The sequence below is a fragment of the Leptidea sinapis genome, chromosome Z (assembly GCF_905404315.1).
Source record: "Leptidea sinapis chromosome Z, ilLepSina1.1, whole genome shotgun sequence".
NCBI classification, from domain to species: Eukaryota; Metazoa; Arthropoda; class Insecta; order Lepidoptera; family Pieridae; genus Leptidea; species Leptidea sinapis.
The window spans coordinates 3,926,270-3,940,037 of NC_066312.1; the positions used below are offsets into that span (position 1 = coordinate 3,926,270).

General features: G+C 33.1%; 2 protein-coding genes and 1 long non-coding RNA gene across 5 annotated transcripts; 1 reads left to right on the plus strand and 2 right to left on the minus strand.

The window, feature by feature from the left end:
* Nucleotides 1–2,967: 2,967 nt before the first annotated feature.
* Nucleotides 2,968–7,772, plus strand: LOC126978765 (dephospho-CoA kinase domain-containing protein). Of its 3 annotated transcripts, none has more exons than XM_050827821.1 (5): nt 2,968–3,014; nt 3,422–3,578; nt 4,775–5,066; nt 5,618–5,821; nt 7,658–7,772. In XM_050827821.1, the coding sequence occupies exons 2-5, from the start codon at nt 3,467–3,469 to the stop codon at nt 7,740–7,742; spliced, it is 693 nt and encodes a 230-aa protein (XP_050683778.1). In that variant the 5' UTR covers nt 2,968–3,014; nt 3,422–3,466; the 3' UTR covers nt 7,743–7,772. The 3 variants fall into 3 exon arrangements, with proteins under 3 accessions (XP_050683778.1, XP_050683777.1, XP_050683776.1); XM_050827820.1 differs by having other exon boundaries at nt 2,974–3,018; XM_050827819.1 differs by having other exon boundaries at nt 2,983–3,062.
* LOC126978773 (uncharacterized) lies at nt 5,388–7,418 on the minus strand. The gene is made up of 2 exons (XR_007732701.1): nt 7,297–7,418; nt 5,388–6,017 (listed from the first exon to the last, which is right to left on the minus strand). It is a non-coding gene; the product is annotated as an uncharacterized LOC126978773 (long non-coding RNA).
* Nucleotides 7,773–10,904: 3,132 nt separating the features above from the next.
* Nucleotides 10,905–13,478, minus strand: LOC126978768 (uncharacterized). The gene is made up of 3 exons (XM_050827827.1): nt 13,362–13,478; nt 12,108–12,170; nt 10,905–11,732 (listed from the first exon to the last, which is right to left on the minus strand). The coding sequence occupies exons 1-3, from the start codon at nt 13,403–13,405 to the stop codon at nt 11,441–11,443; spliced, it is 399 nt and encodes a 132-aa protein (XP_050683784.1). The 5' UTR covers nt 13,406–13,478; the 3' UTR covers nt 10,905–11,440.
* Nucleotides 13,479–13,768: the final 290 nt, after the last annotated feature.

A 13,768-nucleotide genomic window follows, 5' to 3' on the forward strand; every position in this document is an offset into this window, starting at 1 on the left:
GCGTTGCCAAAACATTACTTTTGTTACCTTTTACGTGATTTTTAACTCCGGCAGGTTGCTTCTGGGTTACACAATAGTTAAAGGTTACTTACTATAGCGGAACGCACAAAAAAAATCAAAAAATTATCACAGAGACATGTTCTCGGTCTATGAATCGTATTCCCCCTCGTTCGTTCTTTCGCAGCGTTATCTCTCGCTCACGGTCTGTGTCACAAATCACAATATAAATAGTTAAACTGTAACTCGTCTCATATATTTTTTTTTTTCAATTAAAAGATACATTTTCTGCCATTACAGGTGTTTAAAAAAAACAACTACATTACCCATATACAATAAATAATATGTAACTTAATACAACCAATATCTTTTCCATAAATTTGTAACCTTTATTTTCTTCTTTTCTTTTTACGTTTTCACTAGAAAAATTGAAAGGGTTATTCTCACACTAAAAGGTTATTTTTACATTAATTGTTTCTGGTAACTTCAGACTAGACCTGGCTTGCAGCACTGATTGCCACAATCAAATCAATACGGACTTTTGGCGGGAACTCGAAACGTGGTCGACTAGTAGGTCGATTTAATTATTTTTACTGTTTTTCGTTAAAATATCCTGTGTAAATATTACCAAAACTTATTTTAGTCAGTGTAAAGAATTGTACATTTTGTTAATTATTAAAATGAATGAACCGGAGGATCCAGGTGGAACCCCGAAACGATCCAAAATTGTTCGTAAGGAGGTGTGAAGGAATGGGTACCTGAAGAAGGCGGCGGTCAGGATGCCTTTATTCCGTTTTTTAAGCCAGGTTATCTGAGACTTTATCCTGAACATTGTACAAATACGGACTTTCAAAGTTTTTGTTGAAAGTCAGGACCAACAGGTTAAACTTCGAAATAAAAACCCAGTTGACTTAAATCATATTTTTACTTCGGAGGTGAAAGGTGTGGTAGCCTTACATAGAGTCAATGCAAACAAAATTGCGGTTGTTTTTAAACAATACAACATTGCAAATAATTTCATCACAAATACAGACCTTTTAACAAAGCACAAAATCATCTGATATGTGCCTACAAACATTTCGAACAAGGATTTATATTATACGAAACTGTCTTCGATCTTTGAAATTATTTGAGTGAGAAGATTCACGAAAAAAGTCGGTCAAAGCACTATAGGTCTCGAGACTGTCAGTATAACTTTCTTATCAAAGGTTCTGCCCGACAACATCCAATATGACCTATTTTCGTTCAGGGTGTTTGAATATGTCCCGCCGTTGCAGCAATGCTTCCGGTGCATCAAGTTCAACCATGCTGCGAAAATTTGCAATGGTAAACAACGTTGCTCGATATGTGCTGGGGAGCATAATTTCAAAGACTGCTATAAAAAAGAGAACTTGTGTTGTGTCAATTGCAGTGGCCCTCACCCGGCCATTTCCCAATCTTGCCCAATAAAAATGAAAAATAATCTTGAAAAAATGGACAGTACAGTACAAAACATACAGCAGTTATGTATAGCTCAGTACAATATTTAAAGTATACATAGGAAAAAACCCTTACTGTCTAAATTTTTAGCTGAGCAAAATGTTGATATCTGTATATTCAATGAAACTTGGCTGAAAGATACTCAGCATTACGAAATTTCTGGATACAGGTAATGAGCACGGTGGAGTAGCAATTTTTATCAAACCGTATTTTAAATACAATATTTTTCAAACCAGATTTTACCAAGACATTCAGACTGTGGCATTATCGCTATATGTAAGTGGTAACCACTTAACGATTTTATGTGTATACTGCCCTCCCTCGAATGGTAACTTCAGAATAAGTAAACTGATAGCGTGATATAATTAGAGATTTGCCTAAGCCAATATATGTGGCTGGAGATTTCAACGCTCACCATGTGGCATTTGGGTGTATGACTACGAAAAGTCGGGGTCATCAGTTATACGATTCAATTGATGAATTTGATCTATGTGTCCTTAACAATGTATAATAATAATAACAATGTGTAGCTTCACTACTATTAATTATCCTAACGGAAATCCATTAGCTATTGATGTCTGTTTTAAGTGCTTCATTCACTCCACTATGCGAATGGTGGGTGCATGATGATTGTATGGGGAGTTATCATTTTCCTTCGCTTACTCGTGTTTTATGGTCCGTTGATAGATACCAAATTAATCCTCCCATTGTAAAATTCTCATACAACAAGACAGACGACGAAATACAATGAGCTGTCTATAACTGCTTTTTCTAATTTTGAAGTTAATAATGAGAATCCATTACAGTCATATGACGAATTTATCGAAAGGCTTGATACACTTAAGAACTGAACTGTGCCAAAGTTTGTCAAAGCTAACACCGACTTCAAAGCTATCAATATGTAGCATATACAAATAATAGTATTTTATTATTATAAAAGCTAAAGGTTTGCATAAGAGGTGTATTAAATAAAATTTTTAGTTATTTAATACTTTTCAGTTTTTGAAGTCGGTTTTTTTAAACGTAGTTTATTTTTTATTTTTTAAGTTTTGGTGTCAGTTAATAATCATATATAATCAACTTAAATGAAAACTCCAAAAAAAAGCCGTACACAGAAAAAAATTATGACATCCAGGTAGACCAAAATTTTTATATAAATGTTCATAAAATTAAAACTATTGGGCCTACCTATGTAAAATTTTTATGGGACCAAATGGCATTTATTTCGCACCAAACAAAAGAATTACGTAAATCGGTAATGTCAAAGTAATCGGTGTACATACATAAAAATAAATACCGATCGAATTGATAACCTCCTCCTTTTGGAAGTAGGTTAAAAATAGATCCTATTACGTGCCTCTATATAAATTCATGAAAAATACAGTTGGGAAATTATTAACTTAATAAAAATATTCAACACTAAAGGTCTAATTACCAGGCCATAAACTCAAAAAAAAAAAAAAAAAACGAATCAATACCATAAAATAAAACCTTTGACTAAAACTAGTGAACTCAGTGGGTACCTATTTACGGAGTAGGTAGGTACGTGTTACGGATAAAGTAAAATATTATAATCTTATTTCTTTGTGAGTGAAGCTTTAGATTTAAATATTATTTATTCTGCCTATTATACGTTTCCTGTAATTAAACTATTAGCTCTTAAGTGTAAATTATATGTAGGTAATAATGTAACACTAAATACATACAATATTTTATCTTATATAGTTATTACTTTATTAGAGTTTAAATTCAATAAAGTAGATTGTTTGATTTACAATATAATTACTTGCAATAGTGGACACAAACATTTAAATACCTACATAGAATATAATACTATATAATGTATGGAATTTATACTAGCTACTAAATATTATTTATACTTATTGTAGTTAATAGTTAACAGATTGCCTTTGTATAAATAAATAGTTAAGTATTTATTTGTTAGATCACACTTCACAGTGTATGTTAGTTTCAAAGTTCAGAAATCACAATGTTTATTGTGGGCCTTACTGGTGGAATATCAACTGGAAAAAGTACAGTTTTATCGATTTTCCGTGAAAATGGCGTGGCTGTCATAGATGCTGACCAGGTAGCACGTAAAGGTAGGAATATTTTGAAATCTGTTTTATTTCACAAGACAATTTCGTAAGTTTTTCTTTAAAGAAAGCACACATTTTTGTAAGTGAATCAAGACATAATGTTTTCAATATGAATAGTGCAAGAAATAGAATACCTACCATCACTAGCCAGGTTTTCAATTCTAGATTAATTATGGGCTATCCGGGATAAGACTATGATGATTCTACTTGAGCTGAATTAAAAAAGTAGGTTTAAGTTACCACCTAAAAATTTATTATTAATGTTTGTGCTCCCAACAAATTAAATCAATATACTCTAAGACAAAGCTTTCAAAACTTATTTTAACTGTGACACCCTTGGGAAGTTGCCATATTTTTGCGAAACCCTGGCCTTTTTGCCATACATTTACCTACTAGTTGTATAGGTAAATAATGTGTGTGTAGCATCTAAATTTTGTAATAGAAAATAATCAAAACATACAAATCAAAATGAAAGCACACAAAAAAGATAAATAGCAAGCACAACCTATTTTATCTCTTTTCGTTTGTAATTAATGAGAAGGATATGCTTCCTTTTCTGTCCAAAGTTTCTCAAAATAAGGCTAAATTTTGAAATTCCTACTTTCATCTATCTCTAAATTTATTGTCTTAATTACTGCAACTGCAGAGAAACCTGTCTGATGTTGCAAACAGTATAAAACATTGTAATAATATTTTATCAAATAAAGAAACCTGAGTTTCTTGCGCCAGTTCTCTTAGATTTGAGACATAGTTTTTCAAATGGATAACACACATATTGTATGAGTTTTGACCTTCAATAAGTAATAATTATTAATTTATGTGATTCAAAAAATTCAAAACATTTAAGTTCAAACTTAAATGTTTTGAATTTTTTGAATTTGAACTTAAATGAAAACAATGACTGCAATTATTCTGTTATCTCTAACACCCTATTCCATTCAGAAAAATAATGTGAAATGGTTGGAAGTTTCAACCATATTGATAACATTCCAAATCTGAATTTAAAATTAGAATTGTTTAAGTTGTAAAAATATTTATGGCTAGTAAGCTTGTAATGCTATTTGGACAGTTGAAGCCCCATTGTTGCGCTATACTTATAACTAGAACAGTAGTACATACAAGCATTTATGATAGTATTGCAGCCAGTAAATGAATAAATTGAGATTAATGTGGAATATAATATTTATTTTATTTTCTAGTGTTAGAACCTGGAACAAGGGCGTGGAGAGAGGTTAGAAACCACTTTGGTGATGAAGTACTGTGGCCCAATGGGAAAATGAATCGGGTGAAGCTTGGAGAAATTATATTTAGTAACAAAAAGAAGAGAACAAAACTGAATTCTATCACTCACCCAAAGATTCAACATGAAATGATGAAAATGGCATTAAAATGTTTCATCTCTGGCCACAGTTACATAATCATGGAAGTGCCATTGCTCTTTGAAACAGGAAGAATGTTAGCATTTATGCACAAAGTCATCACTGTAGTTTGGTAATTATTTTCAAGAACATATACTTTCGACGAGTCTTATAATATAACTAGCTGACCCGGCAGATGTTGTTTTGCCATATAAATTATTTTTAGAGTTGGTCTAATTTTATTGGACATTGCAACATTACTTTATTTTTCTAAAATAAACATAGCCTAAGTTACTCCTTATTACTTCAACTACCTGCCAATAAAAGTCCAGTCAAATTCGGTCCAGCCATTTCAGGAATAGCCAGAACAAACAGATAGAAACAGAACAAAAAAATTTAATGTATGTATATTCATATACATGTAGTAAAAATGGTTATCTCAATATTACAAACAAACATTCCAATTTTATTTATTTGTATAGATTAATAGTAGATACTATTATTGTTTTATCAACAAGAGTACACATAGTAAATTAAAACACTTTAAATGGATTAAAATCAGTATCAGAACTATATTATTTCCAAAATAATAAATGCCATATCTTACTCGCAATCATATTGTTATAAAAAGTATGATTCTATAGTATGTACTGGTATCATGCCTATTATTCAAATCTGTTTTAGTGATGATGATCAACAGTTGGAGAGGCTGCGAAATCGTAATGAAGTAACAGAAGCGAGGGCCATACAAAGAATCAAATGTCAGATGCCACTTGACCAGAAAATTGCGATGTCTGACTTTGTAATTGACAATTCAGGAGACATTGAAGATACTAGAGAACAAACCGAAGATATAATACGAGTATTGAACATGTCAAAGTTTACATGGTAAGAATTATTTGCGAACATATTTTTCTATTCTTTCTAGTGGCTTCTGTGGAAGGGGCACCACAACTCGCAAATGTCACGTTGCAGTAGACCACCAAGCTTCGAGTGTGTCATTTGATCGGTGTTAACGAATTTACAAGTGATTAAAGTAATGACCGGTGCCCAGTATCAAATCAGATTTATTTTCTTATTATACCTGAAACAAATATACTTGCTGTTAGATTATAATGGACAAACATTGATAATATTACTTATATAAAACATTTATTGTGTTAATTATAACTTTGTTTAATATATTTCCATAAAATATTTACAAAAGGAGTGAAAACGAAGGTGAGGAGACATTTCATGGAGGTGGGGCGGGGGATTTCAGGAGGTATAAAATTGTACAAGGAAGACTTAATTAAAGACCAAATGGTCTACATATCCCTCATCAAGTCCACAGTCACATAGAGAATGGTCTCCAATTCTTAGTTTGGCTGGGAATACTGGAGAGCAAAAGTAGTTTAAGTGTAACCGGCAAACTGTTGATATTATTGGTAGTAGATAGGCGTGCTATTGCTCCGAATGAAATTATTCCGAGAAAAACAAGCGACTACGCGAGCGATGCCAAATAATGGAAAGAGGTTACCGCCACTTGTACTCTCTAGTAACATACGTTGTTCTATATATAATTAATAAAATACTGTTTTTAATATTTCATAACATCAAGAATTGTTTCGTAAAATATGCTACCTGTTATTAAATGAAATTGTTTCACAGCAGAACTGTCAAACTGCGTCAATAAATTCTCTTATAAAAATATGTTCTGCAAAACAAATATTGGAAATAAAAATAATTATGGGTCCCAAATCGAAATAAAAGCTATCCTATCTCTCAAGAGGGACTAATCTGCACACCATGAAGTTAATCCCTTAGGAGTTTACTGGAAACAAACATCAGGACACTGGCTATATATATATATATATATATATATATATATATATATATATACTCTTTGTGCGCGATTTGTATGAAGGTTATTCCACAGTTTTATTGTGTGTGGAAGAAAGTTGAAAGTTTAATAAATAAATACCCGATTGATCCTTGTTGTTAAAGCTTTTTTAACATATTTTTTTTATTGTCCTTAACATCAAATTTATACTTTTTCTAAAATTATATATATTACAATATGTTAGTCTTGAAAAAATAACTGAATAGGTACATCAATATAGTATAGGCAGGTACATATTATGTCATAGTAGCTGCTTTAGGTTTTTTTATAAGAAAATCTTTAGCTGAAATTAATGTTTAAATTTGTGAAATTTTTTCGCTCAATGAATGGCAGCTCAATTATCAAGCGAGGCGGCAGTTCGTGCGCCGTACATGTTGCAGGCTCGGAGAATCGACAACCGGTTCTGAGTTATATTTAGCTCGTGTCGTTTGTACAGGTAGCTCTATCTTTCGCAACTTAATTAAAATACTTGATTCCTTACATTGTGTGTGTCGTCAATATTTGTCAAGATAAATTGGACGTAATTCCAGGAAAACGTTCCAAACCACAATCATGTCGAAATTGAGTTATGAACATAAAACTGGTCACGTGATTCATATTAACAGACTAACAAAATATGACAGCCCTACTGTCATTCTTTAAATGACATCATGCCTTAGTAGCCCAACCCACATGTATAGAATACGCTAATATTTATTAAACTTTAAACACGAATTCCTTAAAATGTGATGTTTGTGGCTTGGAGCGTTTTTCAGGAACTACATTCAATTATAATACATAAAATTAGGCCATTAAGATCGTATACCAGTGTATTTGTTTCATATAGACCTTTTTTTTTTCAGGTATTTCAGAATCGTTTCATTTTTCGCGTTCTTCTCTATTCTAATTGGACTTACCCATCTAACTATTGCTTTATATAAGAAATAAATGTATGCAATAAATAATAAAAGCTTGGAATATTTTGGTTTTATTTCAAAAATAGTACTAGGTCCACTTTTGTTTTATATTTTTGCAAAGTTTAATTATCTTGGTTATGAGAAAAAATAGTACCTAACAAGAGGAGTAAGAGCTTCACACCTTATGGTATCTAAGTGTCGGTCAGGATGAGGCTTCTTGAAAAAAACTCAACGGAGTGCCATCGCAATTTTGCACTCAGCACCTTGAGACATGTTAAGAGGGATCTTCTCGGTCCTATCTATCGTCAACGCAAACATGGTCGAAAAGCATTTTGTTTCATCCAACGCATACTGCCTGTTTACGGAGTAAAATTTGATGGCTGCCGCAATCGATAAATCCCTGGTGAAAGAAGCCAATGAAAAAGAAAGATCAAAAAACTAGTAATTATAAAATTTGTATTACAAATGCATTTAATTAACAAAATTTTACATTCAATATAAACTACTTTGATAAAACCTTTACATTTTATAAACTTAACGAATTGACACAGACAAATTATCTTGCCCCAAATTAGGCATAGCCTATGCTATGGCATCCAATGATTGGTAGTGAAGAATTTTCCCACGGAATGAGTGCGTGCTTCTATTGATAACTGTCGTCAACGTTTAAAGGACTGTATTGCAGCCAATGGACACCACTTCGAATAAGCTTTTTATATTTTAAACTGTTTTATTTTTATATATTAAACTACTTAGACACTGTCAAAGTAATAATTGTAAAATTTCTTTTTCTTTGTTTCAGTATTTATGGCAACACTAGGTATATGTATATAGATACCAATTTGTACCTAGAGAATAGACTTCTACTCCTTGGCCTTCTAAATATAGAATCCCGATTTGAGCGAAAGGCTTTTTTGATGTTCAAAAGTAAGCTTTATAACAACTCATTAATGTGAACAATTTGTAATGTTTTTAAAGTGATAACCCTCACTTCTGGAATTAATACAGAAATAATACCAGAAGTGAGGGTTATCACTTTAAAAACATAACAAATTGCTTAGATTAGCAAGGCAAGAGCGACACCTCAAGCCAATTTCCTCATCTGCAAATATTGGGGTTGAGCAGGCTATCAACTGTAAAGTAGATCCTGTAGATGAAGCCACAACCTGAGAGTTGAACAAAGCATACACTTATATTGAGATTTCATGACGATACGTCATTCGAATGGTTCGCTCAGTTGGGAGAGCACTCGCACGGAACGCGAGAGGTCGTGGGTTCGAGTCCCGTATCGATTGTTGTTTGTATTTCGAAAATCACAGGTTTGTTCACTAGATCGTGCCAACTATAGCAGGAGACACGCGAGGGCCTAACCTGTATATCGACGTTAGGGATCTAGCTTTAGGCCCAGTTTCCACCAAAGCGGAGAGGAGACCGCAGATGCGTTTCGATAACCAATTTTTTAGTGAATCCGAAGTACACTAACTATTATTTTTTGTTTCTAAATATCTTAAATTTTACAATGCAGCAATAAACGTAAGCGTATTGCAATTTAAATACAGTCAGAAATTTTGCCACAGACCACAGCTTTACTGTAAGTCGTTAAGGAGATCATATTCGACTACGGCAATTACTTGACCATAACGACTTGACGGTAGGTGAAATATCCTAATAGGATAGCATAAAAATATTCGGCCGAATATCGTTATATTGCTCCTAATAATTGACGAGTTCCGTTACTTTGTCATGGATACAATAATCAGCACTTACCCAAACTCTCACGTTATTTGTAAATTTCTCGCGGATATACTCATAGCAAATTTAAGACCTTTATGGTTTTCTCATGGTTTCCATGGTCAGATCTGGACCAAACTGCAATGGGGCCACACGGGAAGCACCAGCTTCCAAATAAAAAATAATATTAAAATCGGTTCTACAAAATGGATGACGAACATGTTTCCGTCGATAGATTAACTATTGAAGAATTAATAATTCTTTTCTTTCGTTTAATTAATTAATTAGTTTCTTCAACCTCCAATTCCTCTTCCTCAAGGAAATTAAAATATAACTTTTGTAATGATATGACGTCTTCCTTTCGTAGACATCTGTTGACTGATTTCGAGCTCTCAAAGCTCACATCTCCGCTGTGCAGATCTCACATCTCCTTCCCGCTACATTAATATTATATTTATTATTGCCCAAGTCGTTTTTTTTTAATAAGACGCGTTCTACTCGTATGAATCCTCGCTGTGGCCCAGCACTGAATTGATTGTTGATAGGTACTTGACTACCAGTGGAAAGCCTTCCACGCAAAGGAGCCCCTTTGCACAGGAAGCCGTCTAGATTATGGATACCACAAAAACATTAATAGTAAAAGTTAAACAGTAAACATGACTGTGTTTCGGTCTGAAGGGCGCCGTAGCTCACATGTCACAAATTACAGGGCAAATGAGACTGAACATCTTAAGTCTCAAGGTGACGAGCGCAACTGTAGTGTCGCTCAGAATTTTTGGGGTTTTTCAAGAATCCTGAGCGGCACTGGATTGTATTGGGTAGGGCGTATCAATTACCATCAGCTGAACGTCCTGCTCGTCTCGTCCCTTATTAAAAAAATACTTGATAGGACACATCTTTTTTTCTTTAAAAATATCATTAAATTCTTTATGCAATAAATTAAAAAATGTGTAGAACATTTGATTTGGTTCAGATTATGATTTACATTATTATAATTATATTCAATAAGTTTTTTAGCAATATTAAATTGGAAACATTTTATTAGATTTTTTGTTATGGATCTACATTTTTTTTATTCTGAGTAGTTATTTTATATGTAATACAAATTTGTTGCCCACAGTGATCAGATGTCAGTGAATTTAATATTCTGAGTTAATTTAATCTTGATAATGTTATGTAGGTTCATAGGCACCTGAGTGAATTTGCTAGAAACTGTCATAATCATAAATATGTTAACACCAGGAATAGACATAAACTTATAATGCCTACTACTCGTTTAAGTCGGGTTAGTAAGTATTTTGTGGTGCGATGTATGCTTTTACAACAAGATCCCAGAAAATGTTCAAAACAAATGTATTACGAAATTTAAAAGAATTGTTTAAAATTGTTTGTGTGGTTAAACGATACCACAGATTGGGAATTGAGCGACCGCCCTCAGGCTAAAATAATAAGTTTTATACGATACGATAATAGATTGTAATCATATTATAAAAAAAAAGAAGGCCGCTAAGATTCTTTGGCCCGTTATTCTCAGTTTTTAAGCATACTTTTTCGAATGTAGTTCGTATTTCGTATTTTTTTACTTTCAAGTTCCATCCATGTCTTATTTTTATAAAAATGTTTGCATTTGAATATTCAGAATACTAAGGAGCTAATGCCAACTGCGGCTGACTGCCCAGGACTTGTCAATCAAAATGTGTTCCGGTTACAATAGATTCCGTTACCTTTACTATCTTGCCGTAGATATAGGACACGGAGATCCGTTAGATATGTTCTTCCCTCTCGCACGCTCTGTTTGTAATATTGTTAGTCTGTGGCATGAACTGTCAGTGATGACAATAGAATACAATATGGCGTCCAGCGTTTGTAAAATTTCGCGGGAAATTTTTATAAATTGAAATGCACTTCTATGAAACTTTTCGATTCATAAAATTTATTCATTTTCGTCGTTTATCTTAGAATCGAATTGAGACAGTTCAAAAATGGAAGTAACCTTAGTTAAGACGTAGAATGTGAAGTTGCAAGGGATTTGCCAATAGTGTTATTAAAAGTCGCCCACCAACTAACTTTTTTCACTGGCTTCACTTGCTCAATCGTTGGTCGTTGCCGTGGACCACTACGTAATTCAAAACGGTTGTGTTCTGTGTATTGTAAAGTAGACATTGCTTGAGTTGCTGTTTTGTTGTATATCTGTATATGAATGAGATCAGATGGTGTCACTTCGGAAACGTGCGCCTTGACTTCGAAGGTTTTAGTGAGGGGATTATAGCTGTATGAGCCGAATATTGGTCTGGAAAAGAAAACAAACGTTATATTACTTCTCATTTATTTACTCGGACCGAGGGTCTTATAGCACTGCTTTGAGGCGAACATCATAGCTTACCGCAACAGGATAATAATGTCGAGAGGATAATTTTCTGGCCGGCTAAGTTTTTGTCTCTAAGAAGTACGCAGCTTTATTCGAGAAATTGTGTAACTACACGTTCAGTTGAAAACCCCCTCTTTTGCGTCAGTGGTTAAAAATAGATATATGCCCTGACATAGATCTTGAATAGTGAGTAATGCGCTGTATACATTTGAGTATCTATATGTAGTTGGACTGGGACACCAAATGCATCGCTACGTGTGATATGGACAAATATTGTAATGTGTGAGAAATACTTACGGTTTTATACCATCTTCGACCACAAACCGGGGCAGTTTTTCTTTACAGTGAATGTTCTCAAACCTACAATATTTGGTATACTAAATAAAATCGTCTATATTTTAACTTAAAAATGCTAAAGAACTCGATCTACATAAACTTATAAATTAAAAAAAAAACGGGTTCGTCTCGGGACGCCCGACAGAAGTGATAAGCTAATCTAAGATGAACTTTTTAATATTGAATTTGTTTAACTTGAGAAAAGCTAAGCTTATTATTTAAATTTGGAGCAAGCAACAAGAAAACAAACTGGAAGGAGACCCGTACACATTCTGAAAATGCTTTGAGGGAAGTCCTGTGCTGGTTAAATGATTGTAAACTCACGTTAAATGTAGAAAAGACAAAATTTATTACGTTTAGTCATCGTCAAAATACTCTACCTAAAGAAAATTATATTATAAAATTGCATACGTGCACTGATAATACTAATATTTGTATTTGCCAATCTCTACATTCAGTATTAAATACCTGGGGCTCACTATAGATCGTTTTCTCAATTGGAAAGAACATATCCAAAACCTTACTCTACGCCTGAGAAAACAAAATCCCATTTTTCGTAGGCTTAGAAATGGAGCTGATCTTGAAACACTAACTACAGCTTACTATGCTCTAGCTCAAAGCCTATTAAAATATTGTGTGACAGTATGGGAATTTGTCGGTATTAGTAAATTAATGCAACTAGAACGCGGAAACAGGAATTCTAAAAATCCTACTTAAAAACCCTCTCAGATATAGCACTAATTGCGTCTATTCAGAATCAGGTGTACTTACGGTCCGCCAACTTTATCTGCAAATGACTATCTTAAAGAAGCATAAACATTTAACGTTCAGACCTATTGTAAAACGAAATAAAAGTGAAGTATGTAAAATTCCCCCACATAAAACAAATTTTGCTCGACAACATTTCTATATTCACCAGATATATAATGCAGCCAACGCAAGACTAAACATATACCCACAGACTTTGTTACAATGCAAGAAAACGACCAAAAACCCCACACTAACTACACCCCACTACAACTACACCAGTTTTTGCTTATTTAATTAAAATAACTTAGAATTATGAAATAATCTGAAGATACCAGTGAAACACAGGTTATGCACCTAGGTGCCCGTTTTTTGCAAAAGAGTGTACTTATATTGAGTTAAGTAAATAAATAAACCTATGCCAATTACTGAACATGGTGATCTTTATAGTAGGTACTAATAACTCACAGTTGGTGTAAACTCAGAACTAGCAATGAACACAATAATACCATGTTGCCTCTGCAATTCGACCCATTTAATAGTAAATTGACGCGAGTATTAAAATATTTAACAATAAAAAATAAAATGTTCTAACATATCAAAAATACATTTATTTCATTTTTTATTGAAGTCATTATGTTTATCGGCGCATGTGTATTTCATTTTAAGTAAATTTTATGTAGTTACACAACAAACTTACATTTATTGTAAAAGACGACGATATAATTCCATTATACCATAAATATTGTATGAACAATCGCATGAAACTATGTTTGGCATTTAGCAGGTAATGATTTTACAATAATAATGATAGTAAATCACATTGCTTAGTGGGCGGGGAAATTGGATATGGGCGGGTCTTAGTAATTGCTTCA

What these genes read in the sequence shown, in the direction of transcription:
- LOC126978765 (XM_050827821.1), top strand. Translation starts at nt 3,467, where the DNA reads ATGTTTATTGTGGGCCTTACTGGTGGAATATCAACTGGAAAAAGTACA. An exon ending in AAAGTCATCACTGTAGTTTG is followed by an intron (nt 5,067 to 5,617) that starts GTAATTATTTTC and finishes AATCTGTTTTAG; the next exon opens with TGATGATGATCAACAGTTGG. An exon ending in AACATGTCAAAGTTTACATG is followed by an intron (nt 5,822 to 7,657) that starts GTAAGAATTATT and finishes TTTTTTTTTCAG; the next exon opens with GTATTTCAGAATCGTTTCAT.
- LOC126978768 (XM_050827827.1), bottom strand. Translation starts at nt 13,405, where the DNA reads ATGGTATTATTGTGTTCATTGCTAGTTCTGAGTTTACACCAACT. An exon ending in GTTCTGAGTTTACACCAACT is followed by an intron (nt 12,171 to 13,361) that starts GTGAGTTATTAG and finishes CAAATATTGTAG; the next exon opens with GTTTGAGAACATTCACTGTA. An exon ending in GTCGAAGATGGTATAAAACC is followed by an intron (nt 11,733 to 12,107) that starts GTAAGTATTTCT and finishes TTTCTTTTCCAG; the next exon opens with ACCAATATTCGGCTCATACA.